The sequence below is a fragment of the Setaria italica genome, chromosome V, assembly GCF_000263155.2.
Source record: "Setaria italica strain Yugu1 chromosome V, Setaria_italica_v2.0, whole genome shotgun sequence".
NCBI lineage: Eukaryota > Viridiplantae > Streptophyta > Magnoliopsida > Poales > Poaceae > Setaria > Setaria italica.
In genome coordinates, this window is record NC_028454.1 from 8030337 (window position 1) to 8054774 (window position 24438).

Below are 24438 nucleotides of genomic sequence, written 5' to 3' on the forward strand. Positions count from 1 at the left end.
CTAGCGGATCTTGGGCAGGCGGTGGAGTAAATGCTGTTGACGGGGGGCCTGACCTGCCGCGGCGGACGGCTTCCGCGTAGGTGGAAAGGGGTTTTGGCGTGGCCAGCACCGGATCCAGTTGGGGGGAGCACGGATCCGGCGTGGGTGGCACCCAATCGACCTCGTCGGTCAGCGGGCAACCATGGCGTGGCGGCAGAGGTGGGGAATCGAGGAAGAAGCTCTCCCACGGGCTTTGCTGCGCCAGGGTGGAGGACGCGTGGATCTGCTTTGGTGCAGTTTGGTGTTGTGGCTGGCGGCTCAGGATCTTTGGTGGGGTGGGCGGGTTGGGCTCCGCCGTCCGCCGGCGGCGAGGGGACGACGACGGGAGGGGTAGCGGGTTGGGGGCGCACATTTGTCTCTGCAGGATACCGGTCGGGGGCGCACATCCTGTCAAACGCCTTGCATTGCTGCTTGCTTGACTATTTGAGTTAGGTTCCAAATACCGGTGCATCAATTTTAATTTTTTCTGAGTAATTATTCAGGTTCCTACCAGAAGTTAACCTTTAAGGTTGACAGTTGATACCCACATCTAACTGAACCAAAAAAAATCTACTTAATCCAAATGCACATGATCTCATTGCAAAATCGGAGTACGTTTCTCAAACAGTATAAGCACCAAATCAAATTGATGTACGCATCTGAGTATCTGACTCAACTTAAAAATCACATCTGTGAGTAAATACACGGAAGAACGGAGCAGTCGAAGTGCATGATACTTACATGGTTCCTTAATACCTGATGCTTCTCCGATTCTCCCAAAGCAACAAGGCTAGAGCAGGCGGGCGTACCCAAGGAACTACCCAATAGTGGCGCGAGATTGGATCCTGCAGTCCTCTCCATCTGCAGCCCCAATCACCGGCACCGAGTCGGCGATGCGGCAAGGCGTAGACTGGGGAGATTTCCTCATGGGATAGTACCAGCTGCGAGTGCGCCGTAGGAGATGGCCGAGAATGCAGTGGCTGGGGATGGTTCTGTTCACCGCCGCGCATCTCGACGGACGACGGCGAGACGGGTAGACGACGCCGGCGCAGGGCGGATCTCCATGGACTAGGCCACCATGCTCTACGCAGCCGAGCCCATTCAGTGGTGAGGGCCCATCATCAAAAGTTGGACCGTGATGCGTCCTGGGTCCATCCATATGCCCGCCGTGCCGTAAACTTGTGCCGGTCTGAGCCAGACATCTTCCATCCCGTTGCTTTGCCTTCGATGGCTCAATATACAATCTGTCACAATTCAGTCCAAAAAAAAAGAAAAAGAAAGAAAAGAACACAATTTGTCAGAGAAATTCCACACTCTTATTGTAAAACTTGGTGCTGCATTGTAATTATCCGCGCTCTGCAGATTCCGATAGACGTCACGTCACTACTTGAGAAGGTTGGTAAGGTGTTTTTTTTCCGCGATCATACCTTAGCACGTATTTCATTAAGAGAAGAAGAAAAGTTTGGTTACAAGAACTTGCAGCGTCATCTGAGATTGATGACCTGCTAGCGCATACAAGAATTAAGAAGAAATTACATTTGCACCTTGCTGCGACCCTACTAACAGGTTACCAGGTATGATGTTGGGGTGGGCGGCTGCTGTAAATGGCGCCAGGCAATGAAATCCTGCCAAAATGGACAGCATCCCCGTCGTCATCTGAGCATGATTGAAAGTTCTTTCATTTCTTTCCAACCAAATGGACCAACCCACCAGGATAATGAGAGAGTCTAATGTTTTCCTGGCTGACCTATCCACACGTTTTCTCACTACTAGCCACCAGTCAGGAAAGGAGGACTCAGAAACAGAGGGTGCTAAGTGCTGCCAATTCAGTTCCGATAGAATAAGATGCCACAACTCCCTTGCATAGACACACCTAACTAGCAGATGGTTTATGGTTTCAGACTCCTGGGTACAAAGAATGCAAGTGTCGTCATTTTAAAGATTATGTTTCTTGCGTCTAGAGGCTGTCCAGCAGCGTCCATTGATAGCAAGCCATATGAAGAATTTGCATTTAGGGGGTGCTCGGGTCTTACACAAAGCCTTTGCCCCATGTATTTCATACTGTCCAATGAAGAATGCATTGTAGGCCGATGCCGTTGAGAAGTTCCTGTCTTGAGTCCATTTTCACAATACCTTGTCAAGTGTATCCTCCTGTAATGTGATCTGTTGTAACTTGGTCCAAATGCTTATGTATTCAAGAAGAACTCGAACAATCAATGCTCCAGTAATGTCCCTGACCCATTTTCCATCTTGCAATCCTTCACTTACTGTCCTTTTTTTTGCGAGCTCTAGGACCAATCGCCTGAAGGAGACATGGAGCAATCTCTGCAATCGAGCGACCGTCAATCCATCTATCCTCCCATAAAAGGATGTTCTTGCCGTCGCCTACTTGAGTTGAGGTGGAGTAGTAGAACAATTGGGCGACCTGCTGTTCAATTGAATCAGGTAAGTTATGCTATGAACGTGAAGTGTCAATTTTCTTAAGCCAGAACCACCGCATTCTTAGAGCATATCCCATGAGGCGTAGGTCCGTAATTCCTAGACCTCCCAAAATAGAAGGTCGACAGCATTTCGTCCATGCAAGGAGACAATGACCGCCAGAAATCATTTCTGTACCTTTCCATAGAAAGGCCTTCCTGCGCTTGTCTATTTGCTTGATTGCCCATGAAGAGATGGCGACCGCGATAGCCGTGTGAATTGGAATGGCTGACATTTTTACCTTAACTAAGACTGTGCGTCCTGCCCTGCTCATTAGCTTCGCCTTCCATGTGGGCAATCCATCACAAACCTTATCCACCAACTGCATCAGGTCATTCCTGCGAAGCTTTTTGACTGACAGCGGTATTCCCAAGTACTTGCATGGTAGGGGTTCGAGATGACCGGGGAAGAATTTGAGCAGCCTGATTATCTGTTCCAGGTCGCATTGTATGGGAGAGACAAGGCATTTGTCTAGGTTTGTTTTAAGACCGGATGCAGCTCCAAAGGTTGGTAAGGTGTTGGTTTCAGAAAACTGGTGCATACGGTGCTAGTCCTCTCCTGTGATTGCACTCAGCTCGTCCTCCGATTCTGATGGCTCTTGGAGTGGTCGACGTCGACGGTGTTGTTGCCCCAGACCGTCTCCACGGGCCTCCCGGCCGCCGCCGATCTCCCAGACCATGTTGATTTTGTAACTGCACCAAACCGCACCGATCAGCTTTATTTATACACTGATTTATAACTGAAGGCTTCCTCTGAGAAATCAAGGGAGTGGTATGGATTTGCGAAATGGGACTCATCCATCGGACTGGGACTGCACAAGTTTGCATTTAGAAGAGGGATCAGGGATGGATGCATATATATAATCTTTTTTCCCTAGTACAATAGTCAGCAACATGAGTGGATGCTCATAGCAGGATTTGGCATGTCCATCTGCTAGTTGCATGGCTTATAAATCCACTGCATCTTGGCAGCACATTGGCGTTGCTTTAGTCCTGCCCCTATCGATCCTTCGTAGGTCCCTTGCATTTGTTTTCTTGCATTGTATTAGTATAAAAAAAACAAGTTCTGGTTCTGCTCGTGCAACAAATAGTCATAGAGATACTTTGACGTGGAATAGTCAGATTAGACTGACCAACCAGCAGTGTTGGAGGAGACTAGACTTGGACCTACTCCCGGCTCCCACACGGCCACGGAAATTGAATTAAGTTTCTGTCAGTTCAGCTCAGAAGACTAACCTGTCAAACTTCGCCTACAACAGTTGCATTCGTCGAACCATCATCATTCGCTGACTTACCACTTTCATAACTTTCTCAGGGAAAAATAAAACCAGCCACCAACATGGTCTGGTGATTGCCGGCTTCTCCTCTGCGGCACCTTGTTAGCACACTTGCAGTCCCTCCTATCGCGTTGCAAAGATGCAACCGTCCCTTGCTCCTGCAGCCGCCGTGCTACTGCTCGCTCTGCTAACCAGTCACACCGCCACTGCTGCCGTAAACACGTCGACGCCGTGCGCGACAGCCTCGTGCGGGAACCACACCGTCGACCTGAACACGTCGACGCCGTTTGCGCCGGCGCTGTGCGGGAACCTCACCATCGCCTACCCGTTCTGGCTCGCCGGCACGCATCCGCCGGAGTGCGGCTACATACAAGGCCTTCCAGGTTACGTGCGACAAGCATGGCAACCTTTCCATGACGACGAACTCTCGTAGAAATATGAGAGAAGTTGGATTACAATGCGACCGTGTCCTCGTATTTATTTATAGGGGAGCGAGCACCTTACATAATTACAACACCCAGTTCTATTTATAGAGGAGCTCGAAGAGCACTGAACCGTCAAATATTTCACTCATTCATTCCTTTTAGCAAAAGAATCAATTAGTGCTATTTATGGATTTTCTAAATTAATATTCTATATGGTATTTCAGGTGGCCATAATGGCAGGATTACAATACTGATAGGTATATGCCACAATTCGACATAATTTCATATCAAGTAATGCAAATTTCAGTACTTATTTATTGAACAAGTTACTTTTTAGTTCTAGTCTTTGGAAGACCATAGAAGAGCTATTATAACGTTATCATATATGTTTGTGCATAGACTCTAAAATGAAATTTTAGAACAAGTTATCCTCAAGCAGTGTCTTCTATTATAAATTAAACAATTTGGAGCAAGATCCGTTGTCTTTAATTATATAGTTTTTTCCTATTTTCCCACTAAGCACTTCTTCTTTTATTTTATTTCCATAAAAAGCGACAGAAACGAATTATTTCTGATCTTGAAAATCTGAACAATAATAATATAACTCACTGCTTCAAGAGAAAAATAACATCCGCTTTAATTTCAGTTTTGATGACAGTTGCTACAGGCTTGGTCCTACCATGTGTATATGTGCAAGCTTTGCCTCCCCTTGCACACATCCCCATTCCCCAATCCCCTCCATTCCGCAGCCTCCTAGCTCCTATACTGATCGAAAAACAAGCTTGATGCATCCGGCCCTGGTCCTCTTCCCGCTGGCCGCCTCCTTGCTCCTCCTCCAAGACCATGCAAGCGCCGACTGCGAGCCGGCGACATGCGGGAACCTCACTCTCAGATACCCATTCTGGTTGGGCAGCGGCAACCAGACCTCATCACCCTGCGGCCACCCGTCCTTCGAGATCCGGTGCAGCGACGACCGCCGCCGGAGCGTAGCCTCACTGAAGGGCTCCTCCATCCACGTCCTCTCCATCGATTACGCCAACTACTCCTTCGTCGCCTCCCACACCAGGGTCGCCGCCGCCGACGGCGTGTGCCGCACCGACTTCAACATGTCGGTCAGCATCGCGATCAGCCAGTTCACCATTAGCCCCCGGAACCGCGCCCTGTGCTTCCTCTACAACTGCACCGGCGGCGCGGCCCCGATCGGGCCCGACGAGTACGTGAACGCCACCTCCAGCTGCCGTGCCCCCATCTACGCGTACCTCGGCGGGGCCTACTACTGGGACAAGCCGCCGGCGATCGCGACGGACGGGTGCACGTACACGTACTTCCCAGTGCTGGGGCGGGAGCCGGAGACCATGACGGCGGCCAACTACAGCCAGCTCCTGAAGGACGGATTCGTCCTGGAGTGGGAGGCGGCAGGGATCGGGATCGGCGACTGCGCCGCCTCCGCCTGCAACGCGAGGGGCGGGAAGTGCCGGTACGACAACGCCACCGCGGCGTTCCAATGCCTCTGCCCCGACGGCTGGCGCGCGGCGGGGTCGACATGCTCCGGTGAGTTGTCACTCTCCCACTTCCCTCCGTACACGTACAGTAGTCAGCGTGTGTGGACGCCGGCGGGCGACCCGGCGCATGCCGCTTTCAGCTGCAAGACTTTCTTGGTCCATTGCATCATGCGGATTGCGGCGTGGCGAAGGCGCAGCGGCGCTGGCGCATGCATCGGCGTCGCGGTAGTGCTGCCCATGGGGTTGGATCCTCGTAGGCCCCATGGAGATTTTGCACGCAGCTCTCGCTCTCAGTAACCTTGGCTAGTTTCCCTCGATCCACCGGTAGAATGGCCCGCGGCAGCTGGAGTGATGGCTATCTTAAGACTGTGTGGCGCGCGGACTGGCCACGCCGCAATCCCTGGTAAACGCGTGTGCGGTCAATGTCGTCTTCCCTGCCGGGTGCTCGCCGCGGCGCGGAGCAACAGGGGAGGGGGCCTGCCGCTGCCGGGCGTCGTTTTCGCCTGCCATTAGCTTCTCCACGTGCTCTTTCGCGCATGATCGTTCCCGTTGGTGCGCTGACACATCAACGGTAGGGTATATCATCACTTGCCTCAAGCTTCAGCTTGATCCATATCTTATTGCTATTAGTAGGTTGCCGTTAGCATTGCTGACTTGCTGTCTTTGCTGAAGTGTCCATTTGTGGCAAGTGGGTGCACTAAGTGCGTAAGGCTAGGGTCACAAGTGGCCACCAAATCTGCACTTCTGATTTTCTAGTCAAAATAATAAGGGGCACTTTTTATGGACAAGTATCTCAAGTAGGTTTACATGATAGTCTTTGGATCCCAGTCCAAATTACAGGCAAATATTGTCTTGCAGTGTTTGATTTATAAATATGAACAAAAAAATCCAAATTGCCATAGGCTTTGTTCATAAGCTTAGAGCTTGGAGCTTTGCCGTAAAAAAGCAGCATGAATAACCATTTAGATGGAATGCATAAGAAAAACACATGACTTTGAGACGAGAGAAGAAATCAAAATTTTAGTGTGACATTGAGCCTCATGGTAGAATCCCTTCAAAATTCCAATGGAATACAACAATTTATAAGAAAATTCTAGGATACATAGGAGCCCGTTATTTGGTTACACATATTACCATGATGTCAACAGAATTTGTATATATCAATTTGATCTTGACCTAAAACTTTAAATTGAATGAAAGAATTCATATGTTTCAATTGTAAAGATACATGACTTCTGACTAGTAAAAACAGCTTTCAACTATCAAATACCAACTTTCAGTGGAACCTTGATTGGAAATTCCAATCAAAGAATTCAGATTTTGACTTCCAATATTCATACATTCAAACAAGCCAAAATATGCTTTGAGTCTTGACCCTGACTTCAAACTATCAAATTCTTACTTTAAAGTGTTTGATTCGACAATTGGCATGAAGGATATACTACTATCAAAAAGGGGAAAGGGAATTCAACTCAAAGAGAAAGCTTTTGATACAAAATGTTATAATCTTTTCACCTAACATATAGGGCAGGGGGCCCACTATGGTTATCTTTACAAAAAAGTTATACTACTTTACTGTTACGTGTGCAGCTATATATACTCTTTTCTCTCACCAAAACTTAAAATGAACTGACGTATACCTCGACCTTGACCTCAACTTTTAGGAAGAGAATTCAAATGTTTGAACTAGGGTGATCGATGACTTCCAACTAGACAAAAATAACTTTCAACTAGCATGCCAACTTTCAATGGAGCCTTGAATGGAACTTTCAATCATAGAACTCAGATTTTGACCCTTCCACTTAATTTCATCAATTGAAACTAGCAAAAGTATGCTTTAAATTATCCGCATCTAAAACAATATTTCAAGTTCTAACTTTAAAGTGTTTGACTCAACAATTTCCAAGCACAATACTATCAAAAAGAGAAAAGGGGATCCAACTCAAAGAAGGAAAAAACATCGTACTTGATATAAAAAGATATACCAAAAATGCTTGGTCTTTTTACGTACTTCCTCCGTTTCAAAATGTAGGTCGTTTTGATTTTTTGAGATTTATAGATTTTGTTATGTATCTAGACATAATGTATAATGTATATCTAGATGCATATCAAAATCTATGAATCTAGAAAAGTCAAAACGATCTACAATTTGAAATGGAGGGAGTAACTAAAGGCACAACCCCACTAGAGGTCTTTCTCCGTAGAGTATGGCATCCAATCAATTCATCAATCAAGCCCACCAGTACCATACGCCATCTTGTTTCTCACCTCGAACCGGTCCTCTTCCCCATCTCCGATTATTTCTCTATGGTGCCTTCACCTCTCCTCCATCATTCTCCTTTCTAGCAGCTCATTCGCCGGATCTACCCCAGCTACCACCCGAACCCTACGGATAGCAATTCCCCTAGCCACATCAGCAATTCGTCTACGTGGTAGTGTATTTATTGCTATGGAAACTATCCTCGTCACTGCGTTGGGACTGCCCTGATACGTGAGATGAGTTTCATGAGACGCGCAGTTATCTAGTTCTCAATCTTAATAATTATGTAATAAAACTGTACACTGAGACTGGCCTTAAAAGAAGACTTGAGACTTGGGTCTTGGGTCAGTGGTGAGTGAGTGGTGACTTCAGCGCATCTTTCCCATGCACGGCAACCACAAGACTACCTGCATGAAAGGTAAAAGTACAATGCACCGGCAATTTTCGATCTCGTACTTCTGCGCAAGTAAACTGTTCAACTCTTCCACCAAAATCTGCCTCGCCATGCATCACTCCTCCACATCACCATAGATTCCTGCTACAGCTATCATTTTATCTGTTGCCAGGCTGTTCCTCTGCTCCCCATCGCACTCAACCAGTGTTCGATCACCATGATATGCAAAGATGTGTTCACTTTTGAAGATTGTCGAAATGCCCAGTCAAACATTTCGGCAGCTACAGTCAACACAGCCACACAGTGACACAGGACGCGCGGGCCCACCTTCGCTATTTAGTCGGTCACTTTAGCGGTTGTGCCTCATGTGCTCCCATCACCGATTCACCCCTTTGTTCGTTTCGTCGCTACTGCAATAGTCTAAACCTTCCCACTCTTCTCCGATGGCTCCGTCCTTGCTGCTCTTCCTCGTCTCGTCGGTGCCGCTGATTCTTGCTGCCGGAGAAGAGCACTGCCCGACCGTGCCAGTGGCATGCGGCAAAGTCAACATCACCTTCCCGTTCGCGATCGTCCCGGATGAGGCCACGGAGACCAGCTGCGGTTTGATTGGGTTCCAGGTTCGTTGCTCGAACAACACCCCGTACCTCGGCTACCATAATGGGCTCTACGGACACCAGTTCCAGATCCTCGACATCTTCTACAACAACGCCTCCTTGCTCCTTGCCGATGTCCACAAGCTCCAAGACTTCAATAACTCTGCTTCGGAAAAATGCCACGCCCCGACGAACAACAGCTCCAACAATCTCGGTATTCCGTTCTCGATCAGCCCTATTAACCAGAACCTGATCTTCTACAACTGCACGAAGCCCCTGTCGGAGGAGGAGAGGTGGAGCCGCGGGCTTGTGGAGACGACCTGCGGGAACATGACGTTCGTTCGCGTCGCCGGGCGTTCCGACGGCTTGGGAAGCTACGACAGCTACTTTTTGGAGGGCTGCAACTCTACCGTCGTGCCGGTGCTTGCGAGGTATGGCCATGCGAACGCGAGCAACTACAAAGAGCTCATCAGCGATGGCTTCGTCTTGACATGGGAGGCGCCACTGAAGTCAGGTATATTTCACTCTTCCAACTAATACATCACTTCGACCTATAGAAGAACCTTGGAACAGCCAGACATTTCCTAGCACTCCCCTTAGAACGAGCCTCATCAGCGTAAGGCGTAGAGACTCCAGAGTACGGACCTGACGACCCAACCCACTGATTTGATAAGGGCGTAGCGAAACGCATGTCGTCGTCCCCAACCGCGGTAGGCGTGTTCGCCGCCGCCACTCTGCCGTCCGGCGTACGTCCGTCAACACACAAGTCAATGAGATATTAACACCGGAACAAATAAATACAGAAAGGAAAATAAAAGAAAGAGACAAAAAAAGAGGACCAATCAGACGGTTGGAGGGACCACGACCAGTCAAACCGCTCGTCACCGTCCTTTCTCCCCTCACCTCATATCCGCTCCGCCCCCCAGTCCGTTCCACTCCTTGTTCTCCTCCCTCACCGTCACCGAACTCCAAACCATTCCACTGCCACCCCATCCACAATCCGATACGCATCCGCTCCTGCTACTCCTGCTCCTGCTCACTTCCTTCCTCATCCGGGCGGCGGCGGCCAGCGTGGAGAAGTCGTCAGGCTGCTGGCCGAAGGCTACTGCCATCGTCGAACCTTCACGTGCTCCCATGGCTTCGGCCTTGTTGGTCTTCCTCGCCTCGTCGGTGTGGGTGGCCTTCTCGGCACCACTGATGCCTGCTCCAGCAGCAGATAGGCAAGGCAGAGAGCACTGCCCGTCCCAGCTATGCGTCATTGTGAACATCTCCTTCCCGTTTGGGCTCGTTCCGGAGGAGGACGCCGTGACGCACTGCTATGCACTGTTCCTGGTTCGTTGCCGTAACAACACCCCATACCTCGGATACTATCAGACCGAGTTCTTCATGCAGATCCTCAGCATCTTTTACGACAACGCCTCCTTGCTCATCGCTGAGACCCAGGATCACAATGACTCTAGACACCTGGAACTAGGCTGCTACATCCCGACAGGCAACGCCACCTCCAAGATCGGTCGTCCGTTCTCGATCAGCCCCCTCAATCAGAATCTCATCTTCTACAATTGCATCAAGCCGCTGCCGCCATCCGTGGGGCTTGCAGAGACGATGTGCCGCAACAACACGTATGTTCGCGTCGCTGCCGAGCGTTACGATGGTCATGGCAGCTACTTCTTGGAGGGCTGCAACTCTACCGTCGTGCCGGTGCTTGCGAGGTATGACCATGCGAACGCGAGCAACTACGAGGAGCTCATCAGCGATGGCTTCCTCTTGACATGGGAGGTGCCACTGAAGTCAGGTATATTTCACTCTTCCAACTAATACATCACTTTGTCCTATAGAAGAACCTTGGAACAGCCAGACATTTAGCACTCCCCTAGAACGAGTCTCATCAGCGTAAGGCGTAGAGACTCCAGAGTACGGACCTGACAACCCAACCCACTGATTTGATAAGGGTGTAGCGAAACGCATGTCGTCGTCCCCAACGGCGGTAGGCGTGTTCGCCGCCGCCACTCTGCCGTCCGGCGTACGTCCGCCAACACACAAGTCAATGAGATATTAACACCGGAACAAATAAATACAGAAAGGAAAACAAAAGAAAGAGATTAAAAAAAGAGGACCAATCGGACGGTTGGAGGGACCACGACCCGTTGCAGCCGCCACCGCCACAGCCACCGTTGCAACCGTGAGCAGGTAAGTTCACTTTTTTAAACGAATAAAATACGATTAGTAGGATGATGCTTTGGCTTTGACCTATAAAAAACTAAGGGCCAGTTTGGCAGGGCTCCGGCTCTGGCTCCGTGCGCTTACCGAAGCACGGAGGAGCCGGAGCCGCACCAAACGGCATTGACCGCGGAGCCATTTTTTGGCACATTTGGGAGGAACCGGAGCCGTTTTAGGCCTGCATGGAGGAGCCCAAAAAAGTGGCTCCGCGGCTCCGGCTCCGGCTCCACACGAGGAGCCCCTCGCGAGGAGCCCTGCCAAACTCGCCCTAAGCCTAGTTCTAGTTCAAGGATTCCTCTGTTCTCTCAAACAAGAGCCACATCGAAGGTACTAAATAGTGTTCGTAACGATCGTTATAGAGGTAGCAGTACTCTACCGCAACAAAGTAGCGGACCCAAGATAGCATGTATAGACTTAACAGCCGCTATTATCCACTATTGCTCGCTATTGCAGCCTCTGTTGCTCATGTTAGGCCGCTATTCGCTATATTTACAGTTCAAGTGATATATGACCATGAATCAAATCAAATGGTTATAATAATGTTTAAAATGGTTATTTAGGTAATGACCAAGAGTTATTGATGAAAAATAATTTTTTTTATTTATTGATATGGGAAGTTAATGTTAATATATATCCATACATCTTAATTATACCTATTTATTTGTGATTCTTACCATGAAATGTAAACTTGATGTTAATATTCATATATGCTTTAAAATTGTGACTATTTTGTGAATTCCGCTATTTGAACTTAGCGTCCGCTATAGCATCCGCTATCCGCTACATCAGCACTAATTTGCTACCATACTGCTAAATGCTATTTAGTACCTTAGCCATAACAGGCTAGCAGGGAGCTAGAGACCATGTAGTATGGACTACGGACCTGGCAACCCAAACCACCAACCAGCATACTATCCACGCTGATGATTTGATAAGGGCGTAAGCCGGTTGTCATCCCCAACCGTGGCCGCTGCCACTTGTTGTCCGGTAAGTCAATGAGATGTTAAAACTTAAATAAACAAATTCAGAGAGATGGAGGCATGAACCACGACCGGTCGCCACCGTCCTTTCTAGTTTCTCCTATCATCTCATATCCGTATCCGTCCCGCTATCTGTTCCGTGCTCACATTCCTCCGCCATTGCCACCCCATATGCCTCTGCTTCTCCTCCTGCTGCTCGCTTCCTTCCTCCTCCTCCACTGGGCATCAAATGATGAAAATCATCTTCATGTTTAGTCATAAATTCTTCTTTTTCCTTTTCTTTTAGGCTTTCTTCTGCCTATATATACTGTCAAGTCTTATTTGCAGTAACAAAAGTAGTTCAGCTATAGACTAAAGAGGGCAAAGTTTTCATGTCAGACTAACTTAAACTGCACAATTTTACAATTGAAATGACAAGCTATTCACAGTGACTGTTCTTATGCAGGAGGAAGCAATAGGAAAAAGATAGTCAGTATCAGTGAGTATCAACTCTCAACCTTCATGGCTTATCTATTATACTTGATCTCTTTTCCTGCTCTACTGAAACTTTGTAGCATCATATGTTTTCAGCATCTATTTGATTAATTAGTTATTGCATATTGCTAACACCTTTACACTGTTATTGCATATTGGGAAATTTGGAGGAGGATTTGTTGTCTTTGATTATATGGCTTCTTCATATTTTCTTACTTTGCACTTCTTCTTTTGTTTTTTTTGTATAAAAAAGAGAAAAATATGAATTGTTGACGGTCTTGGAAATATGAATGATAATAATATAGCAGCTCACTGTTTCAAGAGAAAAAGAGAAAAATAACATATGCTTTAATTTCAGTTTCGATGACAGTAGCTGCAAGCTTGCTCCTACCATGTATATATATGCTTGTATGGCATGGAAAGAGAGGAAAGCTACATTTTTTCCTATGTGAAAAGACTAGCAAAAGCACTGAAAGGAACATTGAGGCCCTAATAGTTTTGCATGGATCCCTAGCTCCAAAAAGATACAAGTACTCACAAGTAACAAAGATAACGTCTTCCTTTAGTGATAAGCTTGGGGAAGGTGGTTATGGTTCGGTTTTCAAAGGAAGGCTAGATGATGGTCATCAAGTTGCTGTGAAATTCTTACACGACTCCAAAGGAGAAGGGGAGGATTTTGTTAACGAGGTTATGAGCATTGGCAGGACCTCTCATGTTAATATTGTTAGCTTATTTGGGTTTTGTTTGGAAGGCTCAAAGCGGGCCCTAATATATGAGTACATGCCCAATGGTTCTTTGGATAAGTTCATATACTCAGAGAGTCCTAAAGCAGTTTTAGGATGGGATAAGCTCTACACAATAGCGATTGGAATTGCTCGAGGATTGGAATACTTGCATCATAGTTGTAATACACGCATTGTCCATTTTGATATCAAGCCTCAAAATATCCTTCTAGATGAGGATTTTCACCCAAAGGTTGCTGATTTTGGTTTAGCCAAATTGTGTCATACCAAGGAGAGCAAGCTTTCTATGACTGGTGCTAGAGGAACAGTTGGTTTTATTGCTCCTGAAGTTCACTCTCGAACCTTTGGAGTTGTTTCAACAAAATCAGATGTTTATAGTTATGGAATGATGTTATTAGAGATGGTTGGAGGCAGAAAAAATGTGAAATCAGTTGCTCAGAAATCAAGTGAAAAGTATTTTCCACATTGGATTTATGATCGTGTTAGACAAGGTGATGGATTACAAGCATGTGAGGTCTCAAGTGAAAATGAAGGAATAGCCAAAAAGATGAGTGTGATTGGCTTGTGGTGCATCCAAATACTACCAATGCATCGCCCTACAATAGCAAAGGTTTTGGAAATGTTTGAGCGAGGTTTAGATGATTTGGACATGCCACCGAGACAAAACTTCAGCCAAATTCTGTAAGATGTTCACGCTACTTATTTCTGGAACTACTCACTACTATTTACTATAATGTTGATGTTTTAGAAACAATTCTTTTCATTCTTTTGCAGCGAAGATCCATGTTGCAATTTGAATGCAGAAAGCACGAGTACAAGAAGTGGTACCAAAACTCAAGTTTTTAGCGAAGTGCTAAAAATGAAGGAGATGAGCGTTGTGAATTCAAAAAGTTTACATCGGTTACCAACTCTGTGACAAGGTTACCTAGCATTGGAATTATGCACTGAACTTATGCATCTATATGAGCTAGGGTAGAAATCTTAAGTTACTCTGATACTTGTCTCAAAAGAAACATGCTCACTATACTATTTTGCATTCAAAGTCATTAAGGCCCCAAGAAGGAAAGTTTTGCAACTATGCATACGATATTTTGACATAATCCTAACATTTCTATATCTTTGTTAGTTAGACCTACATAATCCTAACATTTCTATATCTTTGTTAGTTAGACCTTCTCATTGTTCTTCACTGACGCACCAGCACCCCTTATAGTCATCCATCACCCAAAATTTACCAAACGCTAATGACACATCTGTACCAGAATCAGGTAAATGAAAAGGTATCCAAGGCATTACACATACTAGAAAAAAATCAAGGCATTATAGTTTTCGAGTCACGGCCTTATTAGTAGAGTCGATCAAGCATATAGTTGGATCCTAAATTATTGCCATGTTGAAATATGAGGATGAAGGCATAAAGTTGATCGTAGCCATGAGTCATGACACATGTATAACTGAGGCCTAAAGGATCATAAATTTTGCTTGACAGTTATGTAGTTTCTAAATTTAACCTTCCGGTTCCTAACAAAAGTTAAGGTTGATAGTTGACACCCACAAGCCGTCCAACTGAACCCTAAAAAGAAAACTACTCAATCCAAATACTCGTGGTCTCAATGCAAAATCAGAATACATTTTCAAACAATAGAAGGACCGAATCAGATTGATCTACGCATCTGATAACTAAAAATCACATATGTGGGTAAATCGATCATAAATCTTGTGGAAGTACGGAACCAGGGGCGGATCCAGGGCCCGGGCTGCTCGGGCTGCAGCCCGGGGCGAGACCGTGGAGTCCCTTTAACCTACGTACTGTTTAGCCTAACAAAATAAGGTTTATGAGACAAAATTAGACTATTTTAGATGTGATTCAACAGCTCAGCCCGGGGTGCAGCCCCGTTCTGGATCCGCCCCTGTACGGAAACCAATCAAAATGTGTGATACTTACATGGTTCTTCGAATGCCCGCTGCTTCTACTATTCTTCCAAGGCGACAAGGGTAGGTTAGGCAGGCGTACCCAAAGGGTTTATGCCACTGATGGTGCGAGATTGGATTAGTACTGCAGCCTCTCCATCTACCACCCTAATCACCAGCACGGAGCCGGCGATGCGGCAAGGCGCAGAGTGGAGAGATTCTTGAGGGATTTCCTCATGCCCTCATAGGATGGTACCAATTTTTTTTGGTACTGGCTGCTATTGCGCCGTAGGAGATGGCTGGGGATGGTGCTATAACTGTTGTTCACCGCCGCTCATCTCGATGGCAAGACGGCAACTGCAACAGCTCGGCAACTCGTTCGTCAGTCGTTGCGGCCTAGAGCGGATCTCCATGGACCGAGTCCATCTGAGGCGAGGGCCCATCATGAAAAGTTGGACCGTGCCAGGTCCACGCAGGCACGCCGTCGCCTCCGATGGCCCAATACAATTTGTCAGCGTCTCCAAAAAAGAACACAATGCATATGATGTGTGCTCTCTGCACATCCTGACTTGGGAAGGTGACAGGGTTTTGTTTTCAGGAAGCTGGATGCATAGCCTGGACGTTTTAGGTTGTGTGGTGAATACAGTGCTAGTCGTCTCCTCTGATGCTCTCTTGGAATGGCCGAGTGGCCGACGATGTTTGTACCGGCCTGGAGTCCTTTCAATATCTAACTGTTGCCAGCTGTATGTAGTTAACTTTCAGGGTTAGTGTTTGGCATAAATGAGTGAAGCTTGCTTGGCCGACAAGAGCGTGTATTACCCGGAGCTGATCAGGCTCAGGGCGCGCATCCAGTCACGTCAGTGTCTCATGACAGTCGTCGCTTTGCCCCGTCCCATACGGGCACATCGGACGTTTCCGTGCGCGGATGACGATGGTCCCAATGTGTCCACTCAAAGCTTTCTGCCGCTACAGTCTACACAGGGCGCGCGACTCACCAGCTTCACCATTTAGTCTGGCGCTTCTGCCTATCTATATTCGTCCAGAACTGATTCACCACTCTGTTCGTCCTGCTACTGCCATCGTAGAAACCTTCCCATACGCTCCCATGGCTCCGTCGTCCTTGCTGCTCTTCCTCGTCTCGTCGGTGCCGGGTGATGCTTGCGGCAGCAGCAGCATACGTGCAAGGAGGAAAGGACCGCGCACCTGTGGTATGCGGCAACCTCAGCATCTCCTACCCGTTTGTGTTACTCTCGGAGGAAGCAACGGAGTAACTACGCAGTGCTCGGATTCCAAGTCGTTTGCTCAGGCAACACCCTTTACCTCGGGTTAGGTTTTAAGGTATCGTTCCAGATTCTTAACATCTTCTACGGCACGGGCTCCTTATTCGTTGCCGATGTCTACAAGCTCCACGACTTCAATAGCTCCGCGCCCAACGGCTGCCATGCCCCAGGCGTCAACGTCTCCACAAAGCTCGGCAGCCCATTCTCAATCAGCCCCGTCAATCAGAACCTCATATTTTACAACTGCACCAATCCAGCGGCAGAGGAGGAGAGGCAGAAACGCGGCCTTGTGGGGACGGCATGCCGCAACAACACGTTTGTTCGCGCCGGAGGTCGTTACGACGAGACGAGGGGTCGGGCAGCTACAGCAATTACTTTCTGGAGGGCTGCAACACTACCGTCGTGCCGGTGCTTGGGAATTCTGGCGAGGCGAACGCGAGCAGATACGAGGAGCTCATCAGCGGCGGCTTTCTCTTGACACGGTCGTCATCGCCACGTAAATTTCACTAAGATTAATTTAAGACCATCCTACAGGGAGAACTCACAACAATGAACAATGCATATGCATCAAACTCGTGGAAGGTATTGTTGGACGTTGAAGGTGGCGTAGCTCGATGCATGACCCACCGGGCCAAAATAGTCTAATTAGGGATGGTTTCCTCTTCATGCCATTTTTTGCTGCCCGGTGTACATGTACAACCTGCCGCGGCGCTCGTGTGCCTCTGCCCCGACGGCAAGCGTAGTAGTTGGCTTGAGTGGAAGCTGGTACCTAGGAGTAGTAGAGGCTGGTATATACTGGGGCAGCACGCGGGCTGAGAGAGAGGCCTCCCCCAAACCCTAACCTCCATTCCGTCGCCTCCCCGCAGCCCCGCTCCCTCGCTCCTCTGCAGATCCGCCGCCCAGAGGAAGAGGAAGAGTAGCACATCGTGGACGTCGGCATCCCTGACACCGTCCCTAAGGGCGGGGTCCTCGGCGGGGAGCATGGCCGCGAGCGTGCCGAGCGCGAGCGTAGCCTGCTCCTACTGGATCTACAGTGCCTCCGCCAACGCGGTGGCACCCACGCGCCCGCCTCCAGGGCCGCGGCGGCGAGCTTCTCCTTGAGCTAGGCGAGGGTCTGCACTAGCGTGCCCTCCAGGAAGATGAGCTTGGAGATGGGCAGGAGGCTGTGCTCGAACGCCTCCCGACGCGGGCAGAGCAGCGCCGCGGGGGTGGCGGCGGTGTCGTTGTGGTAGGGGACAGGAATGGAGCCGTGTCCAGCGGCGAGTCGAGGGTCTCGTCGGCCATCGTGGCGACATGAGAGGGGAGGCGTGGGGGAGGGGGAAGATCTGGGAGTACGGTGGGAACGGTGAGGAAAAGGCAGAGGCAGTGACTCGATGCGTGCAGGTTTTTTTTCCTTTCTCTTGTTTGAAGGGTAGTTTGCTTGTTAAATAAGGGTTGGTTTGATGCCATGTCCGCGGGCTGGCACGAGCACGGCGAGGCTGTTAAAGCCCGCTGAGCCAGCGTGCTGGCACGGTCCACCTAAGAAGGCAGCGGGCCGTGTATTGGCCGCTTCTTCGGCACGTGGGCCAGCACGGCACGGCACGGTTACTATATGGGCCTAAACGTTCCGAGTCAAATCGTGCTCGTGCCAGGCCAGGCCGGACCGCCTGTTTGGCCATCTATACGGCCGCCACGCAGACAGCCATCTTTTCCAGCTCAAGTGTAACAGCAGCGAGAGGTGGATCTGGAAAAAGGTTATATAGGGGGGCTGAGCATTGGGCTCAAATGCATTGTTAAACTAAGTTTGGGCTACTTCATATTGGGCCTAGTTACATTTACCGGTCCAAAACTAAAACCACCCACTTCAACCTTCAGATCTTACTCCAGTCTCCAGCTTACTTGGGGCCTAGGCTCCCTTGTATCAGTGTCAGTAGGCCCCCTTATCCCCACGCTGGATCCGCCCTGGCAGCGAGGCCTTCTTAAGCAAATCAATCTCTTCCTGGAGTATCCGGTGGTCAGCATCTTCACCGAGAATCAATCTTTAGGCCTCCTCCAACAGTTGCTTCATTGTAAATTTATTATAACAGATAGTATAAGAGTCAACTTCTCCAACAAAATAAAGAAAGATGATTGGAAAAGATAAAATACTTGGCCGCCAAAAACTGGGAAGCGTGCTTGATGTTCAAGAGATAACTTTTCTTTATCTCTTCTTCATCTCTCCTCCACATAGGACAATTAATGACATGACCTGCCTAAGAGTTAGTTGACATGGTTTTATTGAAGGAGGCCTTAGATCAGATCAGCGTTGTTGTTTTCGAGGGTGCTTCGATGAGAGAGAAAAAGATTCTCATGGTGCTATATGGTGGAGTAGAGGGTGCTGGGGAGCAACTTCTTAGCACGGATGCCCAATTTTGCACCAGGTGCTACACATACAATTTATTTTTTGGAGCAGCGTGAGTGGTCGGACAGGGAAGAGAGTGAGGAGAAAAATTGGACTGCTGATTTTTTTTTATTCAGCTGGGTACCGAGGTTGGGGGTGCTCCACGCTGGATCAAAATAGTCCGAGCTCTACCTTCGTGACGTGTCCTTCGTGCTTTTTCTTCAAACGAACATACGACTGCTGCTGGTCTTACATGTCAATAAATATCAATATTAGGACATCCATATTAGCTAATTACTGGTAAAAAATTATTGGGGAAATGTTGGAGATGCTCTTAAAGAAGGGGTTTCTCCTTGTCGGTGTTTTGTTTTGCCGACTAGTGATTGTACGCCGCGCTCGCGCTCTCCTCCCTTCCGATGGCTAGCGCACAAGAGACAAGGAATTATACTGGTTTGGGAAGATCCCTACGTCCGATTTCGGCAGAAGTCATGTTCCTTGGATCAGGTGCACTGAGCTTACAACAGGGTGCTTACAAGCAAGCGTGCATGCGATGCGAGGGTGTGTGTGTGAGTGTAGGAAGGCCCGGTTCCCTTTATATAGGATAGGGACTGGGTGATAATGTTGAGAAATGGAGGGGGTCCCCGACCTCTGAGGTCAGGGGTTGTGGCGTGGTCGAGCTGCCTTGTGTCAGGGAACTTCCTTGTCCTATCTTCTTGGCCGGTCGTGGGCTTTGCACGCCCTGTACGGTGGCTCCTGTGCAGCGTGGACCGCTTACACATGGCCTAGCCTGTTCCACGGCGTGCTCCATCCCGTTTGCCAACCCCGTGGTAGTGAACGGGACGGAAGCTGCCTCTGATGTCCGTACCGGAGATGAGTGAGTGAGCCTTGGTCAGCGGCTTGGAAGAGGCATGCTACTTCCCCAGCTTTCCCAGACCTCCTTAGTGTGCTCACAGCCACCCCACGCTGTTATGCCTGACGCTAGATCCCGCCTCGCCTGCGAGCCCATATGAGGCCTAGCATGGTCTTGACGGGTCACCATGGTAGCGAGGGTGATAATGACGTTGGGGCGCGTGGGCTCATACGACTGCGCGTGCTTGCAGGTCGTCCTGAGCAGTCCGAGGGGTGTAGCCTCACCCTCGGACCCCCTAGCTAAAGGTCATCTCCCTTCGCCAGGTCATGTCCCAGCGTGGGGCGGTCAGGAGGGCCACACCCTGCATTTAATGCTCCCGGTACGACACCGGTCTCCCCTTAGTCAAGGAGTGGGTGGGGCCCTGTGGGCCCCTTACGGGCTGCGCTCCCAATCTAGCTGAATCGGTGAACTATGGCCCTCAACTCCCGACCAAGAGAGGTCGGGTGATAGGTCGCAGCGTCGTCTAGGCCACCTCCAATACGCCTCTCGCTGTTGGACCTTTAGTCTTTTTGCATCCGGTTACCTTAAATTCCTTCCCCGAGTACCCCTGGCCCGTCACTCCTGGAGTGGACAGAGGTGCCAGGGATTGCCCGAAGTGCATGGAAAGGCATTGCTCCGGCGTCAAGTGCGGTGAGTTTAGGATACTGATTGGGCTCGAGGAGATTCTTAAAAAGAAATCATATGAGGATGCATAGGCCGGCCCTAACTCTTGCAATTTCGTACACAAGCATTCCATGTCTACCTATTTAAACACACAACTTTTTCATCAATAATTAGCCCATGTAGATTACATGATATAAATTTATTATCTATGGATTCATATTCAAAAGCACTCTGCATTACCTGGAACATTTGGAAGGACCGCAACGATCTTGTGTTCAATGCGAAATTAACTCCACCGGCCGCCTGCGTCCGTGCCATCGCAGTCGATCTTGACCTGTGGGCTCATCGTGCCCTTGGGAACACAGACACAGATGTGGCGTACCTTATTTTGTAACATAACTTAAGTACTCTCACCTCTCTTCTACCCCCACATCGCAAAAACTCGCATATTAATACATGGTTCAAGCCGGCTACTTGCCTGCCTTGGCACCTTTAAAAAAATATTCAAAAGCACTTTCATATACTTGATGTCAATTACATGGTCGTAAATAATGTAAGGTAATATAATACAAAATAGAATAAGAGATTCTGATGGTCAAGGTGTAGCCTTAAATACCACAATGAGGCAAACTGCGGCATGCGTCAAGTGTATCATTCACTATCAATTGTATCATTCACTATCAATGCATCTCCTTTGTCAATTGTCGCTTCCAGCTCTAATAAAAAGGAAGGGCAATATTATACACACAAGAATGGCAGATCGCAGATGTCAACTCAGGGGTGTAGCATATTATTTGAATTTTATTTGCAAATTCGGAACTGTCAAATATGCCACTCATTCCTTCCTTTAAGCAAAAGAATCAATAAGTGCTATTTGATGCTTTTCTAAGCTAATGCTATTTCAGGTAGCATAAGGATTAGCTGGAGGATAATAATGATAGGTATGCTACATTTAACATAATTTCATATCAAGCAATTCAAATTTCAGTACTTACATACTGCAACAAGTTACTTTTTTATTTTTAGTCTTCGGAAGACCAGATAAGAGCTATTATAACATTTATCATATATGATTGTGCATAGATTCTAGAATGAAATTTTAGAACAAGTTATCCACAATCTGTGTCTTCTATTATAAATTAGGCAACTTTGAGCAAGATTCACTGTCCTTAATTATATAGCTTCTTCATATTTTCCAGCTATGCACTTCTTCTTTTATTTTATTTTTATAAAAAGAGACAACAACGGATATTAATGGTCTTGGAAATCTGAATGATATTAATATAACAAGCCACTATTTGAAGAGAAAAATAACATCTACTTTAATTTCAGTTTTGATGTTAGTTGCTCCTACCATGTATATATGTGCTTGCATGGCATAGAAAGAGAGGAAAGCTACAGTTTTTCTATGTGAAAAGACTAGCAGAAGCACTGAAAGGAACATTAAGGCCCTATTAGTATCGCATGGATCTCTAGCTCTGAAAAGATACAAGTACATGGAGATACAATTACATGGAAGTAACAAAGATAACATCTTCCTTTGATAATAAATTTGGGGAAGGTGGTTATGGTGTGGTTTTCAATGGAAGGCTAGATGATGGTCATCTAGTGGCTGTGAAATTCTTCCACAACTCCAAAGGAGAAGGAGAGGAGTTTGTTAACGAGTTATGAGCATTGGCAGGACCTCTCATGTTAATATTGTTAGCTTATTTGGGTTTTGTTTGGAAGGCTCAAAGCGGGCCCTAATATATGAGTACATGCCCAATGGTTCTTTGGATAAGTTCATATACTCAGAGAGTCCTAAAGCAGTTTTAGGATGGGATAAGCTCTACACAATAGCGATTGGAATTGCTCGAGGATTGGAATACTTGCATCATAGTTCTAATACACGCATTGTCCATTTTGATATCAAGCCTCAAAATATCCTTCTAGATGAGAATTTTCACCCAAAGGTTGCTGATTTTGGTTTAGCCAAATTGTGTCATACCAAGGAGAGCAAACTTTCTATGACTGGTGCTAGAGGAACAGTTGGTTTTATTGCTCCTGAAGTTCACTCTCGAACCTTTGGAGTTGTTTCAACAAAATCAGATGTTTATAGTTATGGAATGATGTTATTAGAGATGGTTGGAGGCAGAAAAAATGTGAAATCGGTCGCTCAGAAATCAAGTGAAAAGTATTTTCCACATTAGATTTATGATCATGTTAGACAAGGTGATGGATTACAAGCATGTGAGGTCTCAAGTGAAAATGAAGGAATAGCCAAAAAGATGAGTGTGATTAGCCTGTGGTGCATCCAAATACTACCAATGCATCGCCCTACAATAGCAAAGGTTTTGGAAATGTTTGAGCGAGGTTTAGATGATTTGGACATGCCACCGAGACAAAACTTCAGCCAAATTCTGTAAGATGTTCACGATACTTATTTCTGCAACTACTCACTACTATTTACTATAACGTTGATGTTTTAGAAACAATTCTTTTCATTCTTTTGCAGCGAAGATCCATGTGTCATACCAAGGAGAGCAAGCTTTCTATGACTGGTGCTAGAGGAACAGTTGGTTTCATTGTTCTTGAAGTGCACTCTCGAACCTTTGGAGTTGTTTAAACAAAATCAGATGTTTATAGTTATGGAATGATGCTATTAGAGATGGTTGGAGGCAAAAAAATGTGAATTCGATTGCTCAAAAGTCAAGTGAAAAGTATTTTCCACATTGGATTTATGATCATTTTGGTTGAGGTGATGGATTACAAGCATGTGAAGTCTCAAGTGAAGATGAAGGAATAGCTAAAAAGATGAGTGTGATTGGCCTGCGATGTATCCAAATACTACCAATGCATCGTCCTACCATAACAAAGGTTTTGGAAATGTTTGAGCGAGGTTTAGATGAATCGGACATGCCACCGAGGCAAAACTTCAGTCAAATACTATAAGATATTTGCGATATATATTTCCGTAACTGCCAGTACCACTTATTATAATAATGTTGACGTTGCAACATCTTTTGTTCGTTCTTTTGCAGCGAAGAGCAGCTTACAGTTTGAATGTAGAAATCACCAGAACAGTCAGTGGTACTGAAACACGAGTTTTAAGCCAAGTGCTAAAGATGAAGGAGATAAGCATTGTGAATTCAAAAACCTTACAGCGGTTACCAACGCTGTGAAAAGGTTATCTAGCATTGGAAATAGATATTAAGCTGTATATCTATATGACAGAGATTTCAAATCTTAATAAATTACTAGGATACTTGTTTCTAAAGAAAAGGCTACAGGCCTGCTATAATATTTTCCCATTCAAAGTCACACGATGCTTTTTTACATAATCCTAACATTTCTATATTTTGTTTAGTTACAGGTTTACAGCTTGTCATTGTTCATTCACTCACGCGCCATCACCCAGAATCTCCCAAACGCTATGCATATGCACTCCAATCAAGTAATTTAACGAGTATTCATCAAAGCATTGCGCATTCTAGAAACTGAGACAATGTCATTACTCATTAGTCATTACAACTTTGAGCCTTAGATTCAATCACGTTATCGGTTGCGTGTTGCCAACTCGCCATGCGGTTCAACCTCCCCACCGTACTAAGGCCAATCTCAGTGTACAGTTTCATTGTACAGTTACCTAGACTGAGAACTAGGTAAATGTGTCAGATGAGGGACATGGGGATGAAACTTCTTTCTCATCTGATGAAACTCCCTCTATTAATTACTTTGCCAAGTCAGCAATTTTGCTGATATGGCATTGAATTTAATGCCATGAAACTCTCATGAAACTTCCCATTGAGACTGGCCTAAGCCAATGTTTCACTTTCACCATTATGATGATACTAGCAAGATGCCCGTATGTTGCTACGGTGAAACGGCATTACTTAGCGCGCAACATTTTTATCATGTTGTGTAACTTTCTTACTCTAGGACTATTGGACTTTCCATACATGCAGGGGCGGATCCAATTTTGAGCTCATCTTCAGCAGCATACCTAAGTTTGAAGATTAATCTATAATATGAA

The 24438-nt window shown here is 46.9% G+C and overlaps 1 protein-coding gene and 1 pseudogene across 3 annotated transcripts; both read left to right on the forward strand.

The window, feature by feature from the left end:
* Positions 1–4848: 4848 nt before the first annotated feature.
* Positions 4849–14463, forward strand: LOC101778033 (LEAF RUST 10 DISEASE-RESISTANCE LOCUS RECEPTOR-LIKE PROTEIN KINASE-like 2.3). 3 transcript variants are annotated; one of them, XM_022826852.1, is made up of 4 exons: positions 4849–5748; positions 12592–12624; positions 12979–14044; positions 14138–14463. In XM_022826852.1, the coding sequence occupies exons 1-4, from the start codon at positions 4878–4880 to the stop codon at positions 14277–14279; spliced, it is 2112 nt and encodes a 703-aa protein (XP_022682587.1). In that variant the 5' UTR covers positions 4849–4877; the 3' UTR covers positions 14280–14463. The 3 variants fall into 3 exon arrangements, with proteins under 3 accessions (XP_022682587.1, XP_022682588.1, XP_022682589.1); XM_022826853.1 differs by lacking the exon at positions 4849–5748 and adding an exon at positions 7850–9460; XM_022826854.1 differs by lacking the exon at positions 4849–5748 and adding an exon at positions 9478–10741.
* Positions 14464–16343: 1880 nt separating this feature from the next.
* Positions 16344–23587, forward strand: LOC101778429 (annotated as a pseudogene).
* The last annotated feature ends 851 nt before the right edge of the window (positions 23588–24438 follow it).

What these genes read in the sequence shown, in the direction of transcription:
- LOC101778033 (XM_022826852.1), top strand. Translation starts at nt 4,878, where the DNA reads ATGTGTATATGTGCAAGCTTTGCCTCCCCTTGCACACATCCCCATTCC. An exon ending in GAAAAAGATAGTCAGTATCA is followed by an intron (nt 12,625 to 12,978) that starts GTGAGTATCAAC and finishes CTTTAATTTCAG; the next exon opens with TTTCGATGACAGTAGCTGCA. An exon ending in CAAAACTTCAGCCAAATTCT is followed by an intron (nt 14,045 to 14,137) that starts GTAAGATGTTCA and finishes ATTCTTTTGCAG; the next exon opens with CGAAGATCCATGTTGCAATT.